The sequence below is a fragment of the Molothrus aeneus genome, chromosome 2, assembly GCF_037042795.1.
Source record: "Molothrus aeneus isolate 106 chromosome 2, BPBGC_Maene_1.0, whole genome shotgun sequence".
NCBI lineage: Eukaryota > Metazoa > Chordata > Aves > Passeriformes > Icteridae > Molothrus > Molothrus aeneus.
The window spans coordinates 84,071,802-84,099,210 of record NC_089647.1 but is presented as its reverse complement, the minus strand read 5'-3'; the positions used below and the strand labels follow the sequence as shown (position 1 = coordinate 84,099,210).

Below are 27,409 nucleotides of genomic sequence, written 5' to 3'. Positions count from 1 at the left end.
AAAAAACACTGCTGTTTTGATTCCCTAATTCTTAACTCACCTTAGCAACAAGAAGTAATGTGCAAGATTAACACTAGTGTAACATTCATCTATCATTACCTCCATAAAGATAAATTCCTTAGGGTGTTTGAGAAAGCATGTTGCACTTTAATTTAAAAGTTCCACTTCCATGAAGAGTTTTGGCTGGGCTTTTTTTTACCAGAGGTGTGTTTTGTGATTTTTTTCTAAACCATTTTCTTTTGCACTCTTCTATCACCCACTAAACCACACACAAAACAAACACACCAGTGGCAGTAAAGGAAAAACAATGTAAGGAAACAGATACCAACCAAGATAAGAAGCACCTAAAGGGTCCCTCGCTGTCTGGAAAAGCACTGGCTCATGAACAGATGGTGTAGCTACATCCACTGTTGTCCATGCTACACTGTGGGAAGACCCACAGGCAACCCGAGTGATTTTCTGGCCTTCCAAGCCTTGGACAAGAGTGGGTTTTCTATTGACTGTGGTAGTTCCATTGCCTTGTTGCCCATGGTCATTGTCACCCCAAGCATAAACCTGCCAGGAAAAATGTCCATGTATTACTTGGCTTCACTGCTTATCTCAACTTAGTGCTTCCTTAAAAATTCCTAAAAAGAATATTTGTGATTTGTGCTAGTAATCTAGGACATTTTAGACAATCTACTGTGACATTTCCCCCCTCCATTAGATAATGCAGGCATTATCATACAGTAAAAGAAAAAAAACAATCAAAGCAGCACGTTATCAGATAATTCATAAATTATCACCAAATTATAATTGATCAGTTGATTCCTAAATGACACAGTGTTCACAGTAAGTTAGAAGAATTAACTGCCTAGTAATTGCATTGGATATCTGAAACAGTATTATGATAAAGCTGAAAAATCTGTCCAGAATACTATGACTGCTGCTGCATTTCCAGAGTAAGAAGAAAACTGATACAAGGAAAACACTACAAAAGCCACTATGACAAAAACAATTGTGCTTATATTTATGCTGGACTTTTAAAAGCAAAGAAATAAAATTAGGAATTTTTATTTCATTTAATCAGCACCAGTACTGTTATAGTTCCCTTCCTAAACAGTTTCTTCCTTTCTGCATGGGGGAAAGGAGGGTGACACACAACATACCTGTCCAGTGTCAGTCACTGCCAGACAGTGGAGTGCTCCCACAGCCACGTGCACAATCTTTTTGCCCCTCAGTCCTTCCACGACCTGTGGCTTTCGCACATGCACGTCTGTGCCATGGCCTAGCCTGAAGTAATCACCCTTACCCCTGCAACAGACAGTAAATGTAGCACTCAGAATGACTGGACTGTTTACACACTCCTCTTCAATGCAGGCTCCCAACTGAATACACTTCATTTATCACTGCCTGAAACACACACACACCTCAACTAGCAAATGCTTCAAAATTGAATTCCATAGGCATAAGAATGAAGATAACTGCAGTTCTATTACATTGTAGCTTCTCAGCTCAATACAGAAGAGCATGATTATGACTCTTCTTATATGCAAAGCAACAGGTATTACATTTCATTTCCTCTACTGCAATTATAAACACTTCCAAAATCCACGTGGTTTGATAAGACTTGGGCATATTTAACTACGGAGGATAAACCTTAAAACAACAGAACCTTTAACTTAGGTCTGCTCCCATGGAACTAAACTGCTCACAGGAAACTAAAATGTTTTTTGAGAATTGAGGGGTTTTTTCCCACTGTTGAAAGCCTCAATATAGATTCTGAGGTCTCCATAATTTAAATTCATCCAAAATTGTTATACACAAATGGCACTAAAAAAAAAAAAAAATAGCATACACAAAAGTAAACACCTTAAAATGCTTCCACCAAGAATATCAGTAAAGAAGAAAAAATCCCTGATATTTCTTCCACTATGTTTTTAGTAACCACTCACTCAGTTCTTTTGCTTACCACCCATTTTTCTGAAGAAAGGTTATATTATGCTGGAGAGAAACATGATATAGAGTACTGTTATCTACCTATAGACACAACCCAGAAGTCATGATTTTTTTTCCTCAAACCATTAAAAAATTCAAGAAGAATAAAAGTTTAAAAGCAATTCAGCCATCCCCACCTGAAACAGAACCCAAAAATCTCCTTGTAGACCTGTAATGTCATGAAATAGCTGTAGATTTCTGACTAGATGTAGCAGTGTTGAGAAAAACTAGGGCAAGGAAGGAACAAACAAGAATTTAGGCATGAGTTCTTTAAAAAAAAGACTGTCAAATTATCTTTCCTCTTGCTCCTTTTGTCACTACAAAAAAAATTAGACAGAGAGCATAGAAAAAAACACAATTTCCAGTGGCCACTCTGAAAACAGCACCTCTGTTAAAAATGTCTCTTCCTTTTAACAGTAGTAGCAACTTATAAAAATGAAAATTTGGAGGATTTCTCTATATGTTATTCAGCAACTGCTGACAACACAACAAAAATGATTGGTTTAAGTCTACTTAGTTTTGATATACATCAAATAGGTCACAGTCTTACTACACAAGGATGGGGTAAGACCTTGATCTGATTAATGCCCTAAAGTTGACCTGCCATGCAGTAAGGTCTCAGATTTCACAAAAAGGTTTAAAAATTCAAAAAGTGAGATTTGTGTTCAAGACAAAGCAGAAACAAGCAGGCAAAGAGGAGAAAAATAAAACCATATCTGAGTAGCTCTCAGTGATCATCTCATACCAATTCTTGCTCCAAGGCATAGTTACTGACAACTCAGGGGCCTTCTGAGCAGCAACAAGCTGTTGTTGTGCTCCTGTGTTCCCAAGGAAGTTCTTCCTATCTGCTCTGAATTTCAGCTTACTTCCTTACTCTCCTGTGTCCTTACTCTTTCAAGCCTCTGCTTTAGCTGTAGGCTTCACAGTCCAAGCTATGGCTCTCAAGTTTTTTGTCCTCTCCACTCTTAACATTCCTTTACCTGTCTTATGGTGGCCAAGAGAAAAAATGATCTTCCCTTTCTGCCTCTAATTCAATAGGAGCCAGGCATTCTAACAGAGTAGAGCAAACAGGAAAGCATGCTACAGCATCAGAGTGATTTGAATGGATGCAGCTCGCCCGGAAGAGCTGCCAGTGTAAAAGATAAAGCACACAGGTAAGGCACAAATGGAGTGAAAAAAGCATCAAATACAGCACAGAGCAACTGCTTGGTAAACACTCCCTGGCAAATGTAACATACCATGTCCATACCACTCCTGACTTGGTCAGTGCCAACGAGAACTGTGCACCACACTCGATCTGACAAACGCCTTGGCCGTTCAGCCTTTCAATGTTCTGAGGAATGTTGCATCCTTCACTTCCTCCTCGGCCCAGTTTTCCAAAATCACCATCACCCCAAGAAAACACCAAACCTAACAAACATCAAATTGCAGGTCAAACAATGATCACAGTACTTCCATGTGCTAGAAAGCTTCTGGAACAAGATACTCCTACCTTCATCTGTCAAAGCAAGAGTCTGAGCATCTCTGCTTCCACATGCAACCTGAATGACTCGGTGGCCAAGGAGCACTTTAACCTACAAAACAGAAGGAGTAAGAAAGAAGTTTTCGAAGAAATTATGTTTTAAAACCTTACAAACATATCCAAGGTCTTATGACTCATCTTAGTCACTGTGCCCAGCCTGAGCAAAGAACTACCCAGCCATGCACAGAATCCAATACTACACGGCAGCTTCCAGCTATGCATCAAAGTAGATGCAGGACATGAATGCTGAAAGCAGCAGTTGCCATTTTACATCACTTCCCAAGAAAGAGACTGGATCTTTTTGATTTTTCTGAAATAGCTTTACTTTCACCAGAGGTTTGGACACCAAAACCTAATTAAGATCCAAAACAATTCCTTCATGTTTTTTGTTACTTTAGCCCCATGCTGCTGTAATTTATTAAACACGTTTGCATTTCATCAGAAACAAGAAACATTGATTTTACCATCTTAGGCTTCAGCTGTGTGGTATTATCTCCATGTCCTAGTCTTCCATACTCTCCAAGACCCCAGGTATACAGTTCCCCACTGGAGGTAATAGCAGCACTGTGGGAGCTGCCACAGGCAATATCACGGATGCGTTTGGTTTTCAACGCTTCGATCAGCCTGGGTTTATCACAGTTCCTGGAGAAAAAGAATGACAAACCCATTGTGTTAACCAAAAATAGCCACACAATACACTCCAACTCCTGCAATACACATCCTGTAATAACTAACAGCAATCTCAAGATAAGGTAAGATGCAACACTGATTCCAAGATATACTTTTTAGCAGCAGCATAAATCTAAAGTTTATGCTGTTTTAATGTACTTCAAATTTTATTTAAAGAATATTTTATGTATATGCTGCCAAACTTAGGTGAGAAATTCAAAAGCAATCAATTAAACAGCACATAATAGAAAGTGAAAATCAATTTCCTGTCACTGTCCAAAGCTGAGTGAGTTACTAGTACTGGACACAGTAAGATTAGGAGATGACACTCCCATCCCAACTTTGCTCTTCACAATAGAGAAATCAAACTAGAATTTGCTGTTAGACTTCTATGTGAGTACTGCTAACATTTATTCTTCATGTGGCTACAGAGCTCTCTTAATTCTAAAAAAGGGTTCAACTCAAGATTTCCTAATACTGGCATACCAGAACCACTAATAAGATTCTACAAAATTATGCATGGCCTCTGAAAATATTTCTACTATGAAAAGCCCATGAGTTCCAAATCTCAGTTTCAGTAAAATTACATAAAACATGAGTCATTTGAGCAATAAACAGTAATACTGCTCTCATCTGGACTTCCCTTTTCATTAGTCTGACCCAGCCTTATAAAAATTTATTTCCTGTAACATATTAATCATTTGATTTAATTTTGTATGTATTATGGGCAGATCCTCAAAATATATCAGAATGACAAAAGTATTTGCCAATGGGCTTTGTTTTTTTCACGTTTTTTTCTTTCAAAATACTGTTCTGTGGGTACGTACAAAGTAAAATCTTAAAAAATTCAAATTTTTCTTAAAGCTGTCCTGTGGAAGATTAAACTACTATTACTAAAAAGTGAAAGAATTTTATTTCTGGTTAACAAGTCTGTGAAGTCTAAAGAAAGGGCTATAAAATGACAGCTTAAGTTATGAACTGTTACAGTTGTTACATCTCAGGAATGTAAAATTGCTATGGTTTCACTCCTCAAGGCACTTCTGAAAACCACACCTTATAAAAGTAAACAAAATCTGCATGTCCAAAAGTATGGAATTTCATCAGTGAAATTTAAAAATACCAGTCAAGATTTTATCCACCTTTTCAATTATTATATATATATTATTCATTGAATGCCTCCTTTCTAAACGGCTGAAGCCTGCTACAAATGCCCCACAGTATATAAATTGGAATATACTGTGGAAAAAAAAGTTTTCTTACAGACCATTTTTTTATTCCTACTGTATTAAAAATACTGTTGTTGTCAATAGTGGTAGTCAGCTGTGCTGTAGCATTCAACACAAATCATCTACTGAAATACAGACAAATTTGGTATCCTCACATTCGACTGAAGTGACCAAGCTTTCCATCATCTCCTTCACCCCACGAAAACACCTTTCCATCAACAGTCAATGCCATAGCATGCCGGCCACCTGAAATTGTAAACATATATTTACATTTTTGAGCTTTCAAGCAGGCAGCAGGTCTAAGCAACAATTTAACATTGCTGTTCTTCTACAAAGCAACTGTATGAGCATTTCAGCTCCACAGACATTACTTATTTTCTTTGGAGCTTTTATGTGATTTAATTTAAAATAAAAATTTTTCGTGACAGTAGGTCTCCTGGCACATTTAAAAACAAAAAACCACCAAACCAATAATCACTCAATTTACTATTTTCAGAGCTGCAAGAAAAAATAATGAGAAAAACAAACCCACCATCTAGAAATATTAAAAATGAAAACACCTTCTTTCGACCAAATGGAAACACCAAAGTTACCTCTCAGCATATAAGAAAACTTGTATGGTCTAAATTCACAGAATTTAATAACAGAACCATTAGATTCAATCTGACATAGTATACAACAGACAGAATTCAATAACCTGTATTTATTAAAAAAAAATATCTGATATGCTAGGGCATCACAGCACCCAAGAAAACTGCGAAGGAACTGTTTTCAGGCTTAATATGTTACATTTATGTCTGTAAGCACAGCAGTAGTCAGTACCTGAGTGAACAGCCACCTTCTTTACCACATAGTTGCTGAGAGCTGTAATCTGGCGGGGAATAGGGACAGTTCCACTGGATATTCCTAAACCCAGCCTTCCATTTGTGGCTTCTCCACAGGCATACACTTTACCCTCTACAGTCACTAAAATGAAGAAAAAAGTTTGAAACACCATCAGTGTTTCACAATTCAGAATCTGCTTCTGCCCTTAAATAATAACATTTATTTTAAGTGTATGTTACCTGCAAAAAGGCTTTTGGATCCTCCAGCTACTTGCACAACATTCAAGGCAGACAGGGTTTCAGAAAAGGAAGGGACTTTTATCTAGAGCAGGCAGGAAACAGAAACCATTACAATTCACATCAACATTTTACACTCTAAAAAGAAGAGCTCTTAAGTGATAAACCAGTTAATCTAACAGGTACTTTCAGATGCTTCACCCACGCCAATTAATATTACACCAGGCAAACGACAAAAATCAATTAAAAAAACTTAACACAGAAACTATGATAAATATAAAACCTGATAAAAAATGAAAGGTCACACAAACAAGGACTTTTAATAAAGTTTTCTTGAGAAAACTGAGGAATTCAGGAAAGGTTAACTTCAAGGTACTCTATGGATACAATATACTATACCTTTCACAACATCAACTGAAGAAATGCTCTGAACATAATTTTCAGATGAATGAATGACATTTCAAATTGATAAGCATTTGGGATCTATCTCATCTTGTATTGTATTAAAACTACATGTAAATGGCTGCACACTGTGCTAAAATTCCTATTGTAGAATTGCCAAGTACAAGTAATACATAAAGTTCACCAAAAGTTTTATTTTAGCCATGCAAACTCAACAGGAACAGAATATGTCGAGCATTACACATTTTTTACACAATTAGTTCGTTATCATCTAAAACTAATGACTGAGTGGCTGCTGAAAATCAAGCCAGATTTCAAAGTACCAACCAAAATGCAAATTTTCTCTAATTTTCCACCCAGCAGACATCTACATGTCTTAACACTAAAAAGCTACCAAAACCTAATCTTTGTATCTAATTTTAAGTTGTGTAACTTGTACATTTTATTTTTCACTGTTTCTCTCTTGTACTTAAATGTGAAAACAACCTACCTTGGAACCTTTTAGCCCTCCCAATTGGTCTTTGTCATTCAGTCCCCAGACAAAAACTTTGGTTCTTATTGTAGCTGCTGATTCAAGACCAGCTGCCTTCTTCCTAACAAGACTGAACATATTGAGAAAAGAAAAAACAATCAGTTTAGCAAACAGCATGCTGTAGCATAGGCATCTTGTTACTGTATTTACTGATTTTTACAGTTGGGAACAGTTTCAAGACTCAAACTGCACTACCACAGTTGGGGAAAAAAAAAAAAAAAAGAAAACAAAGTATAAAATATAAGCACATCAAGATTTTAGCTCAGTTTCCAACCCCAAGTATACAGCAAAAGGGAATGAGTCATACAAAATGTTACACCTTAGTGTAACATGTGTGATCATCTCTGAGAACATATTTATTGAGAAAGGATCCCCTTACAACTCCAATAAACTAAGATACTGATTTATCTTTACTACCATTCAACCTGATTAACATGTTCTTCCTCCAATAATCTCCAGAGTTATAGGAATATATAGACACTAAGGTTGTTTACCATTTCCCCCTGCCTTCACCACTGCAGTTACCTACCTCCCAGTGTTAGCTTTATCATCATCCTCTTCCTCATTATCAGAAGCCAGGAAAGGGACTGCAGCCAAATCTTCATCCTCAGCACGTATACGTCCCAGTATGCTGAGGCCATGTATTTTGCAATCAATGCCAGAGCTTCTGCACTGCTTGATTGCAATCTCAATATATCTGTGGTACTAAGAAGAAAAATACTCTGTTGACATCTTTTGGGTTCTATGTAACTTCATAAAACATAAGAAAGAGTTAGAACTCTTGCTTGACTTTGTCACTTGAGGAAAATGAATCTGTCACTTTAAATGCTTGTCATTTCAGCTCTAAATTCATGCTTTATCATTAGCATATGGCCTCATTCATATGAGAAATTTCACTGCCAATCTCATAGAATTCATTATGCATTTCTCCTTGTTGCTAGAAAAGATCAGAACTGCTATCCAAAATTATCCCCAAAACTTAAGGTTATTGGAATGTTTTACTGGTTCTCAGGTATATTAACTTACATAAACTGCCTGAAATATCTAAGTCTATTATAGCGTTACTTTGTGATTATGGTAAAACTTTTTAGAATAATTAACCTGACTAACTTGCCAGAAATACTGCTAAGTTAAGAGGAAAAATAAAATACCAGGCTTTAATGATCACAACAATACTTTTCATTCATCTCTTGCAGCACAATATTCTTCTGCTGCACACAAGAGTAATTCTCACACAAACTTCACTTACTTCAGTACAATCACTGAGTAGAGGCACTGTGGTGTCTGTAGGATTTATATTGATTGTCTTTAGCTCTATAAGGTTATTTAAGGAATTACCCCCTAGAAAAGAAAACACAGAATGAAAAACATTTTAGGATATGGTGTTTGTTTCACATACAGGCATCTGTGTAACAGATAACTATGTCAACAAAAACCAGATAAATACCTGCTGTTGGGTGCAAAAAAAAAAACAAAAAAAAAATTTTTGACTTCTTAGAGAACATACACATACCTGAAACTACAACTAAGGAGGGCATGTAGCTGCTGTCTGCAGGGTCCACTATCATCTTTAGTCTGTGAACAAGAACATCTGGAAAAATCTCCAAGCGAATCCAGTGCTAGTGGAAACACAGAATTTCATTTTTAGGTAGTATTGTCATGACCACCATATGATTAACAAGAATATATATGTGATGTTTTTGAAGAAAGAATGGAAAACATCTCTGAACGGTACACAACAGCTGCAATATATGGCAACCGGCCAAAGGGAAATGACCTTGTGAACTTCTTGCTTGTCCTATGTCCAATTACAAGAGAAAAAGTTGTAGCAAACAATTTATTTCAGCCAAGACCAACACCACTGAGAACACAGAAAGCAGAGTACCACTGGAGGTTAAGTAATGGGACATAATGTAACTACTAGGTTACAGTCTGTAGAAAACCTGGAGTAAAGGTACTTGGGCATACTCTCAGCATGGCCATCAACAGAGCATCAAAACACACTGGAGAGATGCTCAGCTGCACAACCTGGTGCCTAAGCTGGTCACAAAGCACTGCTGTAGGCCAATGAAACTGATAAACCATAAACTAAGGAACACCACCTTTTATAAATTATCTGGCTGCAGGAGTCAAATGTACATTAAGTAACTTTGTCAATGACACTAAAACAGGAGAAGCTGTTGACTCCCTCCAAGGCAGGGAGGCCTTGATAGACTAGAGGGTTGAGTATCACCAATTGTATGAAATTTAACCAGGGCAAGTGTGGCATTCTCCATCTGGGATGGGGTAGTCCTGCTTATACCAACACTCTGGGGGATGAGGCTGGAGAGTGGCCCCACTGAAAGACAGCTGGAGGTTCTTGTGGATGAACAGCTGCACACGGGTTACCAGTGTGCACTCACAGAAAGCCAACTGAATCCTGGGCTGCATCCCAAGAGCTGTGACCAGCAGGTCAAGGGAGGGGATTCTCCCTCTCTGCTCCTGTGAGACCCCACCTGGAGTGCTGCAACCAGCTCTGGGGTCCTCAGCACAAAAACCCCTCATGGACCTGACAGAGTGGATCAGAAGAGGGTGACAAAAGCAATCACAGAGATGGACCACCTCTCCTACAAAGACAGGCTGAGAGAGTTGGGGCTGCTCAGTCTGCAGAAGGGAAGGTACTGGGGAGATCCTTTTAAGCATGAAGTATACCAGAATAAATCATTTAAAAAAGTTACCTTTCCTTGCGAACCAGAAGACTGCCAGCACTGCTCACTACCATCAATGAGACGGGAAGCCTGATTCACAGAGGATGAGACATTCAAATTCTTGACTATCCTTGACCAATCATCCAGTAACATTCCCCGCTGGCTACTGTGCCTTCTCTTCAGCTGCTTTCCAGAACGCCCACTGAACACGGGAGACTGACCTGCAGGGTTAAGTGACACATTTAGCATGCACCTCTCAAAGAAAATTACTCCTTTGAAACCCATAAGCAGGGCGAAAGGCAATGTAACAAATTTTGGAGATGTAGGGGTACCCATTTTGGGTATGTAGGCTGCATTTAGGACACAGGCACATATCACATTAGCATGGTGATGCTATGTAGTACACAACACTGGTGCTTAAAGGGTGTAGCGCCTTTTTTTAAAGAAGTTTTAACTTTCCAAGTTCTTGACCAGACAGCTACTTGAAAAGGTCTTTTCCTCTAAAACAAATCAGATCAAAACTTATGATGATATGTAATTCAAATACAGGCCACAGCACACCAGTTTTTTACACCACTACAGCATATGAAAAACCACAACTAAACCTCAACAAAAATCCCCTACCAAAGAATAGAAATGGAAAAGTTGGAACACTGAAAAATTCAAAGATCCAGAAGAAAGTCGTTTAGTGAGATGTGGATTTCCTCCCTGCAAACCTTAGTTTCATTACCCTTCACTGCTTTTGTAGCATTTAGAAATTTTGATGAAAAGAATATTTTAACTTCTCTGCCCTACAGCACAGGGCAAGGGGAAGGATTACAGATTCACACCATTCTAGTTGCACAGCTCTATCAGCTGACTTATTAAATTAATGTCTTTCTTGCCCACACAACACCTTGTTCACAATCTCTAGGGAGGAATTAGGTTTGTTCATTTTCCAAAACAATTACACTGGTGATGTGTAAATAGAAAGAAATGTAGTCCAGAAGTCAGCATCACCCTGCAAATACCAGGGATAAGATTAATTGTTAGGAAGGTGGATGGAAAAGAAGTAAAACAAAACATCAGGTAAGTTTTGCATAACAAAGCAAAGCCCCGAATTCTTGGAGCTAAAATGGCTGTACCTGTTCTTGCCCTAGAGAAAAAAAGTCTGATTATGAGTCTTTCAAAAGGCTTCCCTTTCCCACTATTCTCCTCTGGAGCCTCCACATCACAGAGGAAATGAGGCAACAGCCATCACACACCAACAGGCAAAACAGCTGAAGAGCAACTGAGGCATAAGAAGATATCTTAGGTATTTCTAGCTGCCCCTGGCACCATGAGGATTCTATTCATCTACATCTAGGCTGACAGCAAAAGGAAGGAGGATTAGAAAATTACACATTTTATTCTTGGTGTAAGTAAAAATGCCATTTTGACATGTAGAGTTAACTGTCATATAGACATTTTTTAAACTTTTTAACACCACAGAAAAGGTTTAGGGGTTAATGTTTTGTTGTAGTCCATCACATGCAATTGTAGCAATGCCATAAATGTTTTATTGTCCAGGGGGTGAATCTGAACACTAAGTTCATCATATTAAGGAGCTGAAATTTAAAACTGTTTTTTCCAAAACAACTTAAACACATTTTAAATTAATCTAAGAGACACACTGTAAAACTTACCTGGTTCATTTATTCTGCCAAAAGTATGTCGGGTGTTATGCTTCCTGGTTTTAAAACACGTTTCACAAAAGTCAAAATCATCACAGTTTCTGCATTTGAATCTAGGCCCATTGATAGGAAACATCTGACAGCCATCACACCTGATTTGACAAGAGAAGAACAAGTCTATATATATATGGTACAAGTTACTTGTTAATGAGACAAGATAACAGAATCAAGACAATAAGATAAAGGACAACCCCTATACACCAAGATAAAAGTAAATCATCACTTACGTGACTCCAGGATGAATGCTGGGAACCAATTCCATTTCTGACAACAAGCCAGTCCAGTGTGACTGCTGAGGAAAGTCTACAATAACATCTTTCCCATTGGCACTAAAGGCTGTAACAAAAACATGGAGAAAACACAAGGTGTTGCAAATCTCTATAAAATTAAGCCAAAAGCCCTTAGAGCAGTTTTCCATTTCAATTTTTCTACTCTGATTTTGTCTTAGTTTTTTTTTAAAAGAAGTTCCCAAGCAAGCACACACTTCTAAGCACAGATACAGTATGACCAAAATCTGTACCTCCTCAAAGAACCTGTGTTCCACAGATTACTTCAATTACATCCCCTACAGCCTGACACAAGTGCATCCCACTTTCTCCTTGCTTCCTTATGAAGCTCTCAAGCTACAATTACTTCTTAAAGGAAAATCATTTGTGATTCATCCAAAGTGTAAATGAGAACTATAACCAGAAGCTGCACAGATGCTTAAAGACTTTTACTGTGAGCAAATGAAGTGGCTCAAAAGCAGATGGACAGGCTAACAAAATGGGCTGCCACAGAGCACATGTCTATGAATGCACCACAGACTTCAAATGCATTCTATATTTTCTATCATCATACAATACTCCACAAAACAGTGGGATTTTTAAGTGTTTCTAGAAAAAAGCCTGCATGGTCTTGAGCTTCTTACCTCCCCCTGCCCCATGCTGAATACACATTGAATACACATTACCTTTGACGATGCCCACACTTCGGTGAGTGACTGATCCCCACTTGTATTTGGGTGTGGTGACAGAGCTTTTCACACGCACTTTGTCACCTATCTTGATATGGGAGGCAGAACTCTGGGGCGGGAATCCTAGCAGATGCAAGAATAAATGGATAGTGAGTGGGGTTTCCCCCTCCAAAACTACATCTGCCTTAGTCTACCACTCACTTTTTCAGTTAGAAAGCAGTCAGAAGTGAACTCACCTAAAAGCTCAACGTGGATGTATCTGACCCAGTAAGTACCACCCTTTTGTTGCCAATCACACTGCACGTTCAGGTCATGCAATCCATCTCGATCCAATTTAATAACTTTGCCTACATCTCCTTCACAAACTTCCTCATAGGTTCTGCAGCACCTAACCATCATCCCCACCTAGAGAAAAAGGACAACAGAATGCAATCAATCTGTAAAGGCTTTAGTACCAAGAGGAAAGTAGTTTCTATGTTGCTTTTGATCATCATACTTACCTGAATATTCTCCCTAACATAGACAGCATAGTCATCATTGCTTAAGAAATCAGCTCGTTTCTTATAGGTCTGGCTCTCTGTTACAACAGCACCACTTGACTGGAAAAAAGTCCAAAATAAATATGAAACAATTACACAATTTGTTTTCAATTCAGATAAATAAAATTGTTGGCAAAGACTGAAGATAACCCAACAAAAATAAGCCCATACAATATCCCAGCTCCATGCCAAAATGGGAAAAAACTTCAACAGGTTCAACTCACTGTAAGGATAACATTTACAATCTACTTGATTTTAAATTAAAATTACTTATCAAGGAACATAGATGCAAATTTTCAAAATGTTTGAAGGAAGCTGCAAATTGCTTTTATGCAACCTGATTGCCAAGGAAAATCAGAACAGAGAGGATTTGTCACTGCTCTAATTAGCCTTGAAGATACACATTCACATTCCACTTCTTAGGACATTTGTTGAGAGAGGAAAAAAAAAAAGAAGTGGTAAATGGTAATCTCTAACCTGAAGTTTACTAACTTTTCTTTAGATAGAACAATGAGATTTAAAGTACTCCTTTAGAAAAATAAGCTTAAAAATTAAATTGTATTTATTAAAAATTATTCTTTTCCAGATTTGATTAGCTTAATTTTTTTTAAGAGAACTACTACATTCCACCTGTAAGGACAATTTTCAGAAAACTTTGTTCTGTTTTGAGGATTAAATGGGTTTTTTTCATAAAAGGCAATATATAGCAGTTTTTCACTGCAATCCTGATAAAGATAGCAAAAGCTGTCGAGTTAATTTCCTTCAAAATATAATGCATTAATTTAAATTACAAAATCCCACATGTGAATGAAAACTCAACATAAGTCCTTCAAGGATAAACAGAAATATGAAATCCATTTAATTTTATTGACAAGTCCTTTTTTGAAAGAGTTCTTGAAAGTCAACAGAAGACTAACACAAATTCACATTAAAGCTATCACACTCAATAGGCACTGTAATGGTAATTTTATCATCAGTAAGTAGAAAAAGTTTTTATGAGGAAAAGGCTAAGTTATTTAATAGACTATTTTTGCCATTTATTCACTGGTTCTTAAGTCCTTCCTTGTAGTCCATTTGTTTGTTTTTCAGACCAAGGGAAAGGAGAAGGGAGAACTCCTTCACCAATAATACACTATAACATCAACTATTTTTATAGAAACTAAGACCATCTACCAGGAATACTTGGAACTACCACCTGCATGGTGAAACATCTACCTGCGTTCTACTCCTCCCTGTGCTAACTCAGAAACTGTTTATGGATTATCCTCCATTGTTTAACGTCATGTATTAGAAACACAGGGCAAGCATGATCCTTGATACTGTTCTGAAAGCTTGGGGCAACAGGTTGTCCTTGTACTCTCACCATTTTCCCAAAAAGGGAAGAATTACAAAATTTGCAGCTAGCTAGCATAACTTAGGTTTACTAAGTTAATACTCACAACAGGACAAGCAGCTTCAGCTTCTTCCACTTCTTCTGCTATTTCCTCATCTGAATATTCATCGGAGATAGTATCAGCATCAGAAAGATCCGTGATTTGAACATCAGGGTGATCCAACAACCAGCCAACTAGGGCTTCCACTCCTAACACAGAAAACAAACTCAGCTTGTCTCCAAGGAATTCTCTGACATTGTTAAGATTGTATCCAAAAAGAAGACAACTTCTCCCTCTTAAGTACTTTTTTAATCAGCTTACAACTCTTCTTCTCCTTCTAATATTATTTGTTTTACTAAACAAAATACCTGGTAATCCAGAAGCACTTCCAGACGTTCCCGACAGAGATTTTAGTGCAAATTCTATGTTTTTCCTAGGAAAGCCCATTTCCATTAGTTGAACTACAATGGGGAGGGGTGGAATTGGAGACTGCTTGCGTTTCTTCACTTTTGTGGGTCGGATATGTTGCACTGTGATGGGTGTTGTAGCTTCACTAGAGCTGCAGTCTTCAAACAGTGGAGTTGAAGGATGTGTAGACTCTACAGCCAGATACTGGCACACTGCCAAAGCAGCAGCCTAGAGGAGAACAAATCAATCAGTCCAAGCAAAACAAGAATATTTAGTACGTTCGTGTGTGTGAACATGCATGCTTTAAACATTATTTGCCCAAAAGGGTTCAGAGTCACTTCTTTTTTAAACCTATAGTTTAATAAGTTTCAACTGGAATGCAGATTACACAGAGTTATTTCTCAGGTTACTTAGCAGAAATCACAGACTCTACCTCAAGCTCCTGTTTGTCAAATATGGCTTTCACAGGTGATGGCTGCGTAGCAGCTGACAAAAGCTGCTGCAAAAGGATCATGGGAGGCTGAGGTCCTTCAGGAGACATATCTCCTATGTCTGGAGAGGCAGCTGCTCCATCCTCTTAAAGAAAAACATTATTTTAACCAAAACCATGCAACATGGTCAATCAGAAGACTTATTCTAGGGTTTATTGTTATTTCTCACATATCTCTTCTCCCAAGATACAATGCATTTAAGATTAAGCCATTTGTACCACAATCTCTGGACAAAAGAAGCAAGTACAAAATTTACAGATAAACAATATATTTATTAAAATACACCTAAGACAGGTCTAACAGAAACTACTCAGTGGACAGTGAATTTACACCTTGTGTCTTTTGACACCTTTTTTTGCAATAAGACTATTAGCTAGAGATACTTCCATGATAAACTACTTGATACAGATAACCAAGAACTTTAGTGACCCCTGGATTTCCTTCAAAATTTAATGCATTAATTATAGGAGTTATTTTCCCTATAATGTACATCTTAGGAAGAGATCCCTTTAGGTATCTTTGTCCCTTCAAAATAGGATAATTTTATTGAACCAACTAGCTCACAATTCTGCACCTTTCATATTTAATTTTGTATTGCTGTTGGCATAAACATTCATGTTTCCTAAATCTTTACAGTGACTACCACATGAAAATGTTCTCTCGTCATTAAGCAATAACAAAACAGTTAATAATCCTCAACATATGTTGTTCAGGTTAAAAAAAAGTGTTACTTTTTTTTTTCCCCTTTAAAAATGATGGTAAGAGTGAAACGCTGCTCCATTCCTAAAAAAAACCTGTAGATTCAGTTGACTTAAAGTCTGGCAGTTGACAAAAAAATCCTACAAAAATATCCATATAAGACAAATATATTGTTATATTTTAAGATATTGCATGCTTCCCAAATACCCAATGAATTATTACATACTCCAAAGGCATCGATAACTATCTCAAAAGCTGACATAGTTATTGTATTTATTTTTATATGCAGAGTGCAGGTAGAAGAAATAATTCAAATTATTAGAACTACAGCTGTTTCAACTCCTTTAATATTATGATTAAGAAATTATATTTCTATACTTGTTTCACTGGAAGCTGCAAGACATCTGAAGTAAAATCAATAGCCAATTTTAACTTTTGAAGCAGAAAAATAAAGCCACTGCAAAAAGTATTAAGTATTTTTTAAATTACTTACAAAGCTTACCAACTATAGAAGACCTACAAATTTAGCTAACTCCATTACTTAGAGCTTCAAACACTTGATGATGTTCTTCGTTTTCAAAACTTAAGTTAAAAAGTCAAAATCTTTTTAACATAGAAGCTTGAAACACACAAGAATTTTAATTTTTAATCTTTAGAGAAAACTGAATTTCTACTGTCCAATTGCCACTAGCAAGGGTTATGGTCACATACTCTATCTACCATCTGAACAAAGACCAGCACAGTCAGGTAGCACTCCAGAATACCTGCAGGATTTGATGCAGATTCCTGAACAGCTGGCTGAGATAAGATCTGCCTGAGTGTATCCTGGTGAGAAAGCAGAGCTCGTCCAGCTTTTAGTATGTACAGCTTTAACTGCTGGCACCGCAGCAGATCCAGATCAACTTGACCTAGCAGAAACATTAAGCAGCCATTAGTGCTAGAAATCTCTTGTATTAGGGAAGATTATGATTCATACAACCTCAGCCCAAACATCAGTTTACATCTTAACTCACTGTGTCCTGCTCACATGAGTCAGTTTAAACAGCAAATGGATCAAAAGCCTGCACACATTGTATGACTCATGCTGTTAAAAATACTGCCTTCCTACTTTTCACAACCTGGACAATCATACAGCTGATTGATAACACAGTAAGTGCAGCTAGAGATGTTACTTGGATCTGGTATTTTCAACAACTCAGTAGAGTAAGATCAGCCCCAAACCTTATTTATATTTTCCCATCAAAGATATTTCACTTATACTGCAGAGCAATTCACCATCTAGCTAAATTTAAGTGCCTGTTATCCACTGCTGAATAACAAAACAGGTAAGGTTCCAGGACACCCTTTTCCTTATCTATGTTTGCTGATACTAGTATTTTTCTCAGAGCATATTCATCTACTTCCGAAGAAAAAAACCAGCAAAAAGCCCCCAACTGTACCTGAAAGACCTTGATTGGGAGACTTCATTCTTTGTTTTTCTATTTTACTTCCAGCCAAATTCACTAGCTGAGCCCAAATGGATAGCATAGGTTCAGTGAAAGGCAAGTTGTTCACATTAAAAGCCACAACTGGAAGCTAGACAGTGGGAGAAGAATCAAAAAACAAGAAAAAAAACTAAAAAAAACAGGTAGGCATTTTCCTAAAATCTCACAGAGTCACTAAAAAGTTTCAACGGTTATTAACTGTGGGAGAGGAAAAGTTGCATTTGTGTTACTGCTCTTGACCAGGAAAAACTAGAGGGGATTTCTATTCCCTACACAGCTCCTAAGCCTGTACTTGTACCACCCAATTGCAGGCCTTCTTGGTGAGAAAGCAGAACAGAGTCAGAGCAAGAAAGAACTCCAGACTCTGAAGCAAGCCAAGCATACTGTGCTTTCACTAAAGTCATATCAACGAAATCAAGGTTCAATTGCAAATACCCAAGACTTTCTAAGATTACTTAGCAAATCAGGTTAAATAGAAAGCTCCTCTCATCTAAGAGCTATAAAACACATTAAAATAACTTGGGGCTTGACCTCAAATCAAACAACTCCAGCTTAAACCCCTCTTCCTTTCACCTCCCCAGCAAATGGGAATCCCAGGATGGGATTTAAAGGTCCTACAGAGGTTTGCATGAGGACCATCTTAGACGTGCATTCAGAGCATTGTGTGTGTTAAATGTCAGTGTATTTAGCCAATGAAGAACTAATGTTTTCTTTGGTCCATATCAGAGTTTCACACTTTCCCAGTGTTGAAGCCTTAATAAAACAAACTCACTGGTTTCAGTTGATTCAGAGGGCACACTCTGCACGTCCGCATGTCATAGAACTGCACAGTGATCTTCCCTTTCGGGGTGATGCGTGTCACCGTGCCTTCTCCAAATTCATCATGAACTACTTGTCCACCCAGTCTCAAGCGACTGTCTATGCCACCAATCACAGCCAAGACTGCCATCAGAGCTCCCACCTCTGGATTCTCAGTGTCAGGGAAGTAGTCATCCAAAACAGCCTAACAAAGAACAATAAAATTTAACTGTAGGGAGAAAACACACCCTTCTATCTGCTTTAAAATACAAAGTTAATCACACATATTTCAACTTAAAAATTACAACACAAATATATATAAAAGTAGAAAAATGGTTTCAATATTAAGCTTAATATTGTTTACAAAGATTTAGTATTTATAATTTCAAAATAAATATTGCTATAAAAATGAGCTTATTTTAAAACGTGGAAACTACCCCTTCTGACTGTTTTCCTGCAAAGATGTGGGTGATGGAGGTTAGCTGAGAGTTGATGTACTTGTTTATGAGTCCATTCCACTGGCTGAGCGAATGCAGCGTCCTCAGCAGTGCCACTATCTCTTCTGCTAAAGTACTACTATGAGTGGCAGTTAGAGATGCTTGGGGCCTGGCCTTTCTCCTCCTCAGAGTAGATTCTGGAAAGACAAAGCAGTGGCAGAACAGTCATGAGTTTATTGCACACTTTTCCCATACAGAAAACAAGCCACCGAGGGAAAAATCGTCTACCTCTGAGTAGTGGGATATCTGAAGAACAAGTACTAAGCAGGCTCCCTAAAAATCCAAACAGTTTTTCCACGAGAAATTTCATGTCTCTTGACCTTTCATTTTTATCCCAGGATGGAAGTACTGCTTTCAATAAATGTACAGCAAGGATCTAAAAAGAGAACAAAATTAGTGTCATTCTAGTCTACATCACCAAATACTAAAGAAACTCTCAAATACATTAGGTACAAAAGAATGAAGCTTTTAAAGTTTGCTTTCCTTTGTAGTTATTTTTATAATGTTGATTTCTTTTGTGCTGTGAAAATTACAGAGTTACTGATCTTGAGTTTGCTAAGGGATATTTTAAAATGAGTGGATACAATTCAGAGCCAGTAACAATTTTACTGGCACATTATATTAGTGAACCAACCTCTTAGGACATGAGACACGCACACTGAGAAAAAAACAAATAGGAAAAATAGGAATACAGAATGGGAAAGTTTGTTCAGACTGCAAATTCAGAAATTAGTACTAAGATGTACTTCAGAAAGAAAGTTTCCAAGTGTTCTGCAAAGAAGCTATAATAGTTAAAATTCATGAGATAAAAAGCTGAATGGTGGAAGGCAGGCAAAAGCAGCCACAGTGACAGTCAGAAGTAGGCACTGTGAAACCAGGGCCTCCAACACAGTACAGAAGGAACAGGCTGGCATCTCTGAACCCAGACACTCAGTGCAAGGTTGACAAGGAACAGGGGCAGGTGCAGCACTGCAGTATCAAAGACCAGAGGTGGTTGCATATTTTGAGTCGGAGCACTTGAGGTTTTGAGCTTCCTCATCTTCTACCCAGAAGACCAATACAAGTGACTAACAGCAAAGATAACTCTCCTCTTGCAAACTTCTGCCAATAACATGTCTTTATAGAACTTCAAGGTCTCATCTTTTCGTTGTTCTTGACTTGGTACATGAAGTACACGAAGAATGGTCATTTCTCTTGAGTATTCCCTGGACAGCACAGATGACTCTACTGCACTAAGTCCAGGATGATAACAGAAATCTCAGCATATTAAAAATACTGGTAAGAATTTACTGCAAGATCACACAAAAATGAACAGGCCTTTATGAACAGGGCCTTATGATCAATAAATGTTGATTAGCTTATCAAGGAAAAGAATAAGATGATCTTTTGATCCCCAAGCCTTAAAATTTGGCAGTTATTCCATAAAAACTTTTCAGTCTCATGTAAAAGGCACTAACAAGATGCTAAGGAACAGCAGAAGAGGAAAAAAGAGATAAAAAATAAAAGAAGAAATGAGAAAAGGGGAAAGATGCCAAGGGAAATACAATACCAAAATAAGATGCAAAGATGTAGCTTCTTAACAGAGACTGTAATTTAAATATTAACAGTTTCCAATGGAAATAGGGGCAGTAGACAATATGTAATTTGGTAACTTTAAAGGAAATGTAACTTTTTCCTAACCATATACTTGTTATTCTTTCATTTATTCAACTTGTAGAAAATGTTATACGGGAGTTTCTGAAGCACAGTTCTGGAACACAATTTTGACCTTTCTTTCAATAGAACAAGGGAGTCCATAGTATCCTGAAGGCTCAAAATTCAAGAGGTGTAAATTTAAAACAGTAATTCCTAAATATTAAGAAAATGTTATCTTTTTCCCAACTAACTAAAATCTAATTTATGGACACGTCACAGCTGTTTTGTAAAATATACCTTTCTTTTTAAGAAAACTAAAGTCTACTAATTTTATTGGCTATTGAAGTAATTTGGAAATGCACACATTACCTGTCTCTGTAGTGAAGCAGCAGTGAAAGATTCATGCCCCTCAACAATTTTCATTAGCAAAGTTATCCACTGAGAGGTACTCAGAGTGCTGCACATCTGAGGCATGAGTGCTATGCTTCGAATGAATCCCAACGTGCACCAACTCCTATGCTGTTCTTTATAAACTAATTTATTTGGCAAGGAAGCTACAAACAAAAAGATATATACATGTAACAGTTGACTTTTTCACCAGTTATGTAGTTCTCTATATGCTACACTGGTCTTTTTTGGACAAATCAGAACACCAAGCTGTTTCACTGTCTTTATGTGAACTGTTAATTTCAATTTGAGAGCCTGTAATTAATTTTATAAAATAAACCTTTAAAACAATTCTCATCATTACACTATTTCCTCATTTCAAAGTAGTTAACAGCATTACTTCTGAAATTACACGAAAGCTACGAAAAGGAGTATGACACACCCAGTCATACTGTTGTTGCCAAACACAAAAAGATTGCTAATAAATTGTCTAAGTCAACAATTCACATCTCATGCATTTCTTCTGCTTTTACTGTTTATATCCTAAGAATGCACAGGATCACCTACATTACCTTTAAAAATTACGATTTTAAAAGCTCTGAAAATGCATTTTCCAGCCATTGGCCTCAAAAGGATTAAAAACTAGTAAGAAAAGATGTACAAACTTACAAGACAACAAAGCATAAGACAAGCACAGAGCTCAGTGAGATTGCTGCTGTATATACCTGATTTATCTATTGTTCCACTCTCCACAAGCATGCGGAGGAGCCCACACAAAGTCCGAGTAGCATCACTCTGCATGACTTCAGCATGGACACCAGCAGAGAGACACAGTGTCTGCAACAGGTTCACAGTACTTGTCAGCATCATGGAAGTAGGGTGGAGATTCCTTTCAACTTGCTCTCCTTCTGAAGGGGGACATAAAAGGCAAAGGAATACATTAATACTGAGTTACTTTATTTCACGAAGGTTCTCAAACAAACATTTTGTGAATGATTTGTCATAAATAGTTTCTCTGAGATGATCTGACATGAAGATTCCTTACTGCCAACTAAGTAGTGCAAAATATAAACCAGGTGTTTTGCACATATATTTTCAAGTTTTTTTCTAGCAGTACCCAGCTGAAAGGAATTCCAAAATATTGCCAAGAATAGGGAAACACTGACTAAATGTATAATTAGACCATATATAAAACCCACTTCAGAATGTTATTAACATATGTTAAAATAGATACCTCCAGGTATCTGTAACTATTTCAACCAAATAATATTATTTCCTCTGACCCGTGAATATGCAACAATGGGACACCATCTTGCGTATCTTCCTTTTTCACAGTAAAGTTACATTAAGGAAGATTCTGGTCAGAAGTGCACACCTATTAAATGAATCTTCTTTGATGAAGCACTTGCTCCTGTGAAAAAACTATTTTATATTACAAGATACCAATTTTAAAATTCAATAAAACTGTGTCTCCACATTTTTTTTTTTTTACCAGAATCATCCTCAGTGTCTGAATCCTCTGTTGTGGGCTGCGTTGCAGGTGGTGGCTCAGCTAGTTTGAGATCGTATTTTCCCTCCTTTCCCATTCTGTAAGAATTTGTACTTCCAGTATCCCACTGCACTCTAATCCAGCCATCTTCTCCCAGTTCTCCAATCACACGACCCAAACCTGGTGTGGGTCCATCCTGACAGAAGAGAGAGGTTCAACCTCAATCAACAACATTAATTCATACCAAAAGCTCATAAAATAATAATGCAATTGCTCTTTTTTGCTGCTAACCTAATGATTAGGCAGTAAACATTCAATGGGGTTTCAAAAATCAAGCATGAAGTTAGAAAGCATTTCACAATTTTCAAAAGAATCACCCCAGTAAGCTGCATATTTGGACACTCATGATTAGATCTCTTTTACTATGTCTTACATAAGTAGAAGTTATGTCCTATATAGTTGGAAATGGATACTATTATAGCATAGTTTTAAATTCAGTTCCTTCAGGAGATAAGGACGCACACAAAGACCCTCTGATGAAGGTCAGAGAGTCTGCCTCAGTACATGGAGGAGGACCAAAGTGTTTATTCTACCTCTTCTGTCAACTATAAATTCTGACAGAAGGTAACTGAGAGCCTCATTGAGCCCTATTATTGACTTAGGCACCCCTCAGCACGCAGATGAAGGGAAACATGGGATGTGTAATAATGCACATATGGCCAAAGTCACCAAACCCCATCTAGAACACGATTGTTCCATCCCATTCGGACAGGCCAAAATTTACAGTATAGAAAAGAGTGGCTGCAGGGGCAAGAAAGGGCTGGAGGGGGAAAACCCTGCCTGCTCAAGATCTGTTAACAGACTACATCTCTCTTCTTTTCCCAAAGAGAAGCCTTTATGTGAGCTTTGCATCTCCAACAGCATTGGAGCACACCTGGAAATATTAATTTACATACAGATATATGCGTGTGTGTGTGTGTATACATATATATAGTGCTATTAGATCTCTTGCTATGCTTTGTGTCACAACACATACTAACACTCTGTAGTTAGAGCATTTAACACCAGCAATTCTGAGCCTGCTTTTCTGGTGCTTCAAGTAACCATACTACTTGTGAGCTGGGATCATGCAAGTCCTTACTGAATCCATCAGACCTACAGAACTGCACTGGGAAGCTGCACTATTTGTGCTTCTGTGCTCATGCAAGTTCTCCTCCAAACTCAGACTTACAATGCTAGACTGGGCTACAATCAGAATTCAAGCCCAGCTGCAACCAGCTCCTCTGATCTCCGAGGACCAGCTGAAATGCAAGGTTTATTTTCTGTTAAATTCCCATATCCTTAATTCAACATTTGGAGTGTAAAATGCCCTTAAGTTTGATGGACCAGAAACTTCACAGACAGTCTGTTGAACAGAGACTTTAGATAATAACACACCCAAAACCTGTATTAAAGAAATTGTACCTGGTCACCCCATTTCCAGTCTACCCCTCTGACCACTCTGGTACCAATTTTCATCATGGCTGCCAGCTCTGGTCCAGAAACAGGGAGCTGAACAGGTGTAGTTTCCTTTCTTGACTCCTCTAGGACCGTGGCTGAAGCCCCATGAGAAGAGGCAATCATATCCTCCTCAATATTATCAGAACTGGGTCCTAACAAGGAAAAAACACAAAAGAGGTTTTATCCAGCTACACATGTATATATGTACCTATATCACATGAAAAATTACAGGCACATAAACCTTGTAATATAAAAGCAGCAACAAAGATGAAACCTGACTAGCAGGTGATAAGCCAAATGACCTTTTAGAAAACTGAAGTGTAATGGTTTTGAATGCAAAGAAATTGAAATACTTAATTTTGAATGAAAAAACAAGTGACAAGTAAAAGACATTAATAATGATGACTCAATTGGCTCAATGGTTCTACAAACAGAATTTTTTTAAAAACTTTAGGTGCACACTTCAGTTAAACACAAGTTACAGGAACAAATGTTTGCTATTAGATAAGAAAACTAAGAGAGAAAAACCACAGCAATTTGAATCATAGCGAAACACACCAGAGAACTTCTATAACAGAACAAAGCTTCAAGCTTAAATATGCAGACTGGCAACATTTTTCATATGTAGAACAAATTAAATAGAGAGTAGAGATTAGGCAGTTTTTACTACTTTAATTTTAAATTTTCCATTTTTAATTTAGTTGCAACAGTTCCACCAAAACTACACATTAACTAAAATTTAAGAAAAGGCTGGCCAAAGCAAACAATAAAAAAAAAGATTGAATAAAGACTGCAATTAAATTAACCTCCTTCTCAATCATGCTTGCAGATGTGGTTTTTGTATCAGGGTAAAGGTAAATAGCATTAAGCACTATCTTCAAGCAGCAAAGTGATTCTGTAATTTGTGTATACCAACAGGTAGAAAACACAGGGAATTTGTAAAGCAAATGCTTTCTCCAAGTAAGAAAGAAGAACTGTACCTATCAGCCGCAGCGTGGTTTGTGTCAAGGCCAGCATGCCAGAATTGAGGAGCAGGCTCAGGGTATTTGCACCATGCTGCAGGGTCAACATGTTCAGCATGACCAGCAGAAAACGTGCTTGGGGAATGGTTCCAAGACTTGGTCCTGCTGGATTCTCATTAGTAATTGTTTGAAGAGGAACAGGCTGCAGACCTAGTTTAAACGTAATATAAACAACAAAGTCAGCTGACATTTGGGAGCTACAATAAAATAAGTTATAGATTTATTTGTTTGATTGATGGTTTAAATTATTTTTTATTCCCTGCTTGTCTTTGAGAACTTAAAAGCAGAAGTTCCAAGAAACTGACTAATTTGTATTATAATGCTAAAATGTTACTAATGAGTAATCAATCACCTGTTGCTGGGAAATCACCAATATACTCAAATACTGAGAAGTGAGTTAACACAGGGTCACGGTGGGAAGGTTGGAAAAACACACAGAAACAAACACAAAGTAATTCTCAACACAAATCAAGGGAACTGATTTCAACAGCCCAATTATTTGGAACTTTAAAAAAATGCAATAATATTAATGTAAAGCAGTTTTCTCCACAGAAAACAGCAAGGAGATGAGATTCACCTAGTTCTTTAAACTTTGCATTAGCATCCAGCAGGATGTTCCGGACATTCTGAATAGCCCAGGCGTACAACTTCCCAAAAGTTACTTCCAGCAGCATTCGGTTAAACGGCGGGATCAGATCAACATCCTTCAGGCAGTCGGTAAGAGGCTCTCTTCAAAGAAAACCAACAACAAAAATAAGTATTGTTCTCTTATTAAAGAATTGTGGAAGTGATAGCGGGGCCCCGGAAAATGTTAGACTCTGAAATGTTAGGCTTTGTGTTTTTCCATATCATTGCACCTGCATAAGCAGTATGATAAATGATATAATTGTTAGATGTGATGATTGTTTAGTAATGAAATATAATTATTGTATAATCATAAGAATAATCATGAGAAACTATGTTAGAAATTTAAAGGTGGGCCATGAGGAGCCATGCTTGGCTGAAATCTATGTATACAATAGAACAATATAAGTTTAATAATTAACATGAAAGTTCTATAACAATAGAATATAAAAACGTGTTCATCCCAAATGCATGTCGGAGTCAGATTTGGGTTGAATACCCCTGACACCCAGAGCTCTTCAATAAAAAGCACCTACATATAATCACTCTTGTGATTCTGTGTTTCTGAATGCTAACAGAAGCAAAAGCAACAAGAAGTTTTACCCTATATTGGCTCCTTCAGGGATAAGCCTCTGCCATCCACAGAACATGGCATACTGCACAGATGGGAGCAAAAAATTTTTAGCTGACAATTTCAGAATAGTGTCTATTCCCTCCAGACGAACTTCTGCTCTTTCCAACTGTCAAAGGGAAAAAACAAATTGTCATACTTATGTAAATTGCTAATAACTGTCAGAATTATGTAAGTGGCACATTTTTGTTCATGTCACCTGTTTTAATAAACATTTTCTCATTTTTTCTACATCCACTGGCTCTTCTTTAAGTGCAAATTCAACAATGGTGTTAAGGAGGGCAGACTGTGGATACAAGCCTTGAACATTTTGCTTCAGCCATTTGTATTTGTGGACACCTGTAACTGTACTCAAAATTGGCTGCCACTTATCCTGCAAAACAAGAAGGTAGTATGTCAAAACTTTTTAAACAACTTTAAATTACTGAAAATATAAGTTATTTCATGCAAAACAATTTCCAAATTTAAAATACTGAGGGGGGGGGCTGAGGGGAAAATGAAAACTTCTTAAAAGTCAGGAAAGAACTTAGTATTATTTTAATCATTATCATTTTTACTACTGCTACATAAAATTTCAAATGTTCAAATGTTGAAAAAAGAGGAAGTAACTCAACATTTTATTTTGAAATGAAGCTTTATCTAAGATTATCAATAATTTAAAAATTAAAGAAGGTATATTCACATATGCTAAATACATAGTACAACCTTATCTTTAAAAATCATTCCAGGCTTCACTGAAACAACATGTCACACTTAATTATACACAGTAAACACCATTATCAGAACATTAAATGTCAAGTTATAGGAATCATGCTTTAGCTCATTCTTTTCTCTCTTGTTATTTTTATTGACAAGGTTGATTCAGAATCTAATATCCTACCTTGGGTGATTTGATTGGTATGGGCTTTTTATCTATAGGTACAGGACTGTGAGGTACCACACAAGATTCTTCTAAATCACTCTCTTCATTTCCTATTTTGGATTCTTCTACATCAGCAGATTCAGATTTTTTTGGCACTGTAAAAAAAAGTATTCTTTTTTCATACAGTACAGTTAGATTTTCAGGTCGCATTTTTAGGTTTAGATTTT

General features: G+C 37.2%; 1 protein-coding gene across 1 annotated transcript in view; it reads right to left on the bottom strand.

Moving 5' to 3' along the window:
* The window catches only part of HERC2 (HECT and RLD domain containing E3 ubiquitin protein ligase 2), a 104,237-nt gene that overhangs the window by 30,040 nt on the left and 46,788 nt on the right, over positions 1 to 27,409 (bottom strand). Inside the window, exons 31-65 of the mRNA XM_066545195.1 lie at positions 27,201 to 27,337; positions 26,520 to 26,693; positions 26,293 to 26,429; positions 25,643 to 25,794; positions 25,024 to 25,215; positions 24,008 to 24,195; positions 22,547 to 22,739; positions 21,780 to 21,962; positions 21,037 to 21,221; positions 19,261 to 19,408; positions 18,973 to 19,169; positions 18,510 to 18,740; positions 17,693 to 17,828; positions 17,018 to 17,161; positions 15,497 to 15,639; positions 15,024 to 15,291; positions 14,722 to 14,864; positions 13,244 to 13,342; positions 12,980 to 13,148; positions 12,741 to 12,866; positions 12,016 to 12,124; positions 11,741 to 11,880; positions 10,107 to 10,297; positions 8,903 to 9,008; positions 8,639 to 8,730; positions 7,919 to 8,094; positions 7,348 to 7,459; positions 6,459 to 6,540; positions 6,217 to 6,360; positions 5,550 to 5,640; positions 3,964 to 4,141; positions 3,470 to 3,551; positions 3,216 to 3,387; positions 1,149 to 1,293; positions 330 to 555 (exon numbers count right to left, since the gene is read on the bottom strand). Coding sequence (XP_066401292.1) covers positions 330 to 555; positions 1,149 to 1,293; positions 3,216 to 3,387; positions 3,470 to 3,551; positions 3,964 to 4,141; positions 5,550 to 5,640; positions 6,217 to 6,360; positions 6,459 to 6,540; positions 7,348 to 7,459; positions 7,919 to 8,094; positions 8,639 to 8,730; positions 8,903 to 9,008; positions 10,107 to 10,297; positions 11,741 to 11,880; positions 12,016 to 12,124; positions 12,741 to 12,866; positions 12,980 to 13,148; positions 13,244 to 13,342; positions 14,722 to 14,864; positions 15,024 to 15,291; positions 15,497 to 15,639; positions 17,018 to 17,161; positions 17,693 to 17,828; positions 18,510 to 18,740; positions 18,973 to 19,169; positions 19,261 to 19,408; positions 21,037 to 21,221; positions 21,780 to 21,962; positions 22,547 to 22,739; positions 24,008 to 24,195; positions 25,024 to 25,215; positions 25,643 to 25,794; positions 26,293 to 26,429; positions 26,520 to 26,693; positions 27,201 to 27,337 — 5,391 coding nt within the window. The remainder of the gene's footprint in view (positions 1 to 329; positions 556 to 1,148; positions 1,294 to 3,215; positions 3,388 to 3,469; positions 3,552 to 3,963; positions 4,142 to 5,549; positions 5,641 to 6,216; positions 6,361 to 6,458; positions 6,541 to 7,347; positions 7,460 to 7,918; positions 8,095 to 8,638; positions 8,731 to 8,902; positions 9,009 to 10,106; positions 10,298 to 11,740; positions 11,881 to 12,015; positions 12,125 to 12,740; positions 12,867 to 12,979; positions 13,149 to 13,243; positions 13,343 to 14,721; positions 14,865 to 15,023; positions 15,292 to 15,496; positions 15,640 to 17,017; positions 17,162 to 17,692; positions 17,829 to 18,509; positions 18,741 to 18,972; positions 19,170 to 19,260; positions 19,409 to 21,036; positions 21,222 to 21,779; positions 21,963 to 22,546; positions 22,740 to 24,007; positions 24,196 to 25,023; positions 25,216 to 25,642; positions 25,795 to 26,292; positions 26,430 to 26,519; positions 26,694 to 27,200; positions 27,338 to 27,409) is intronic.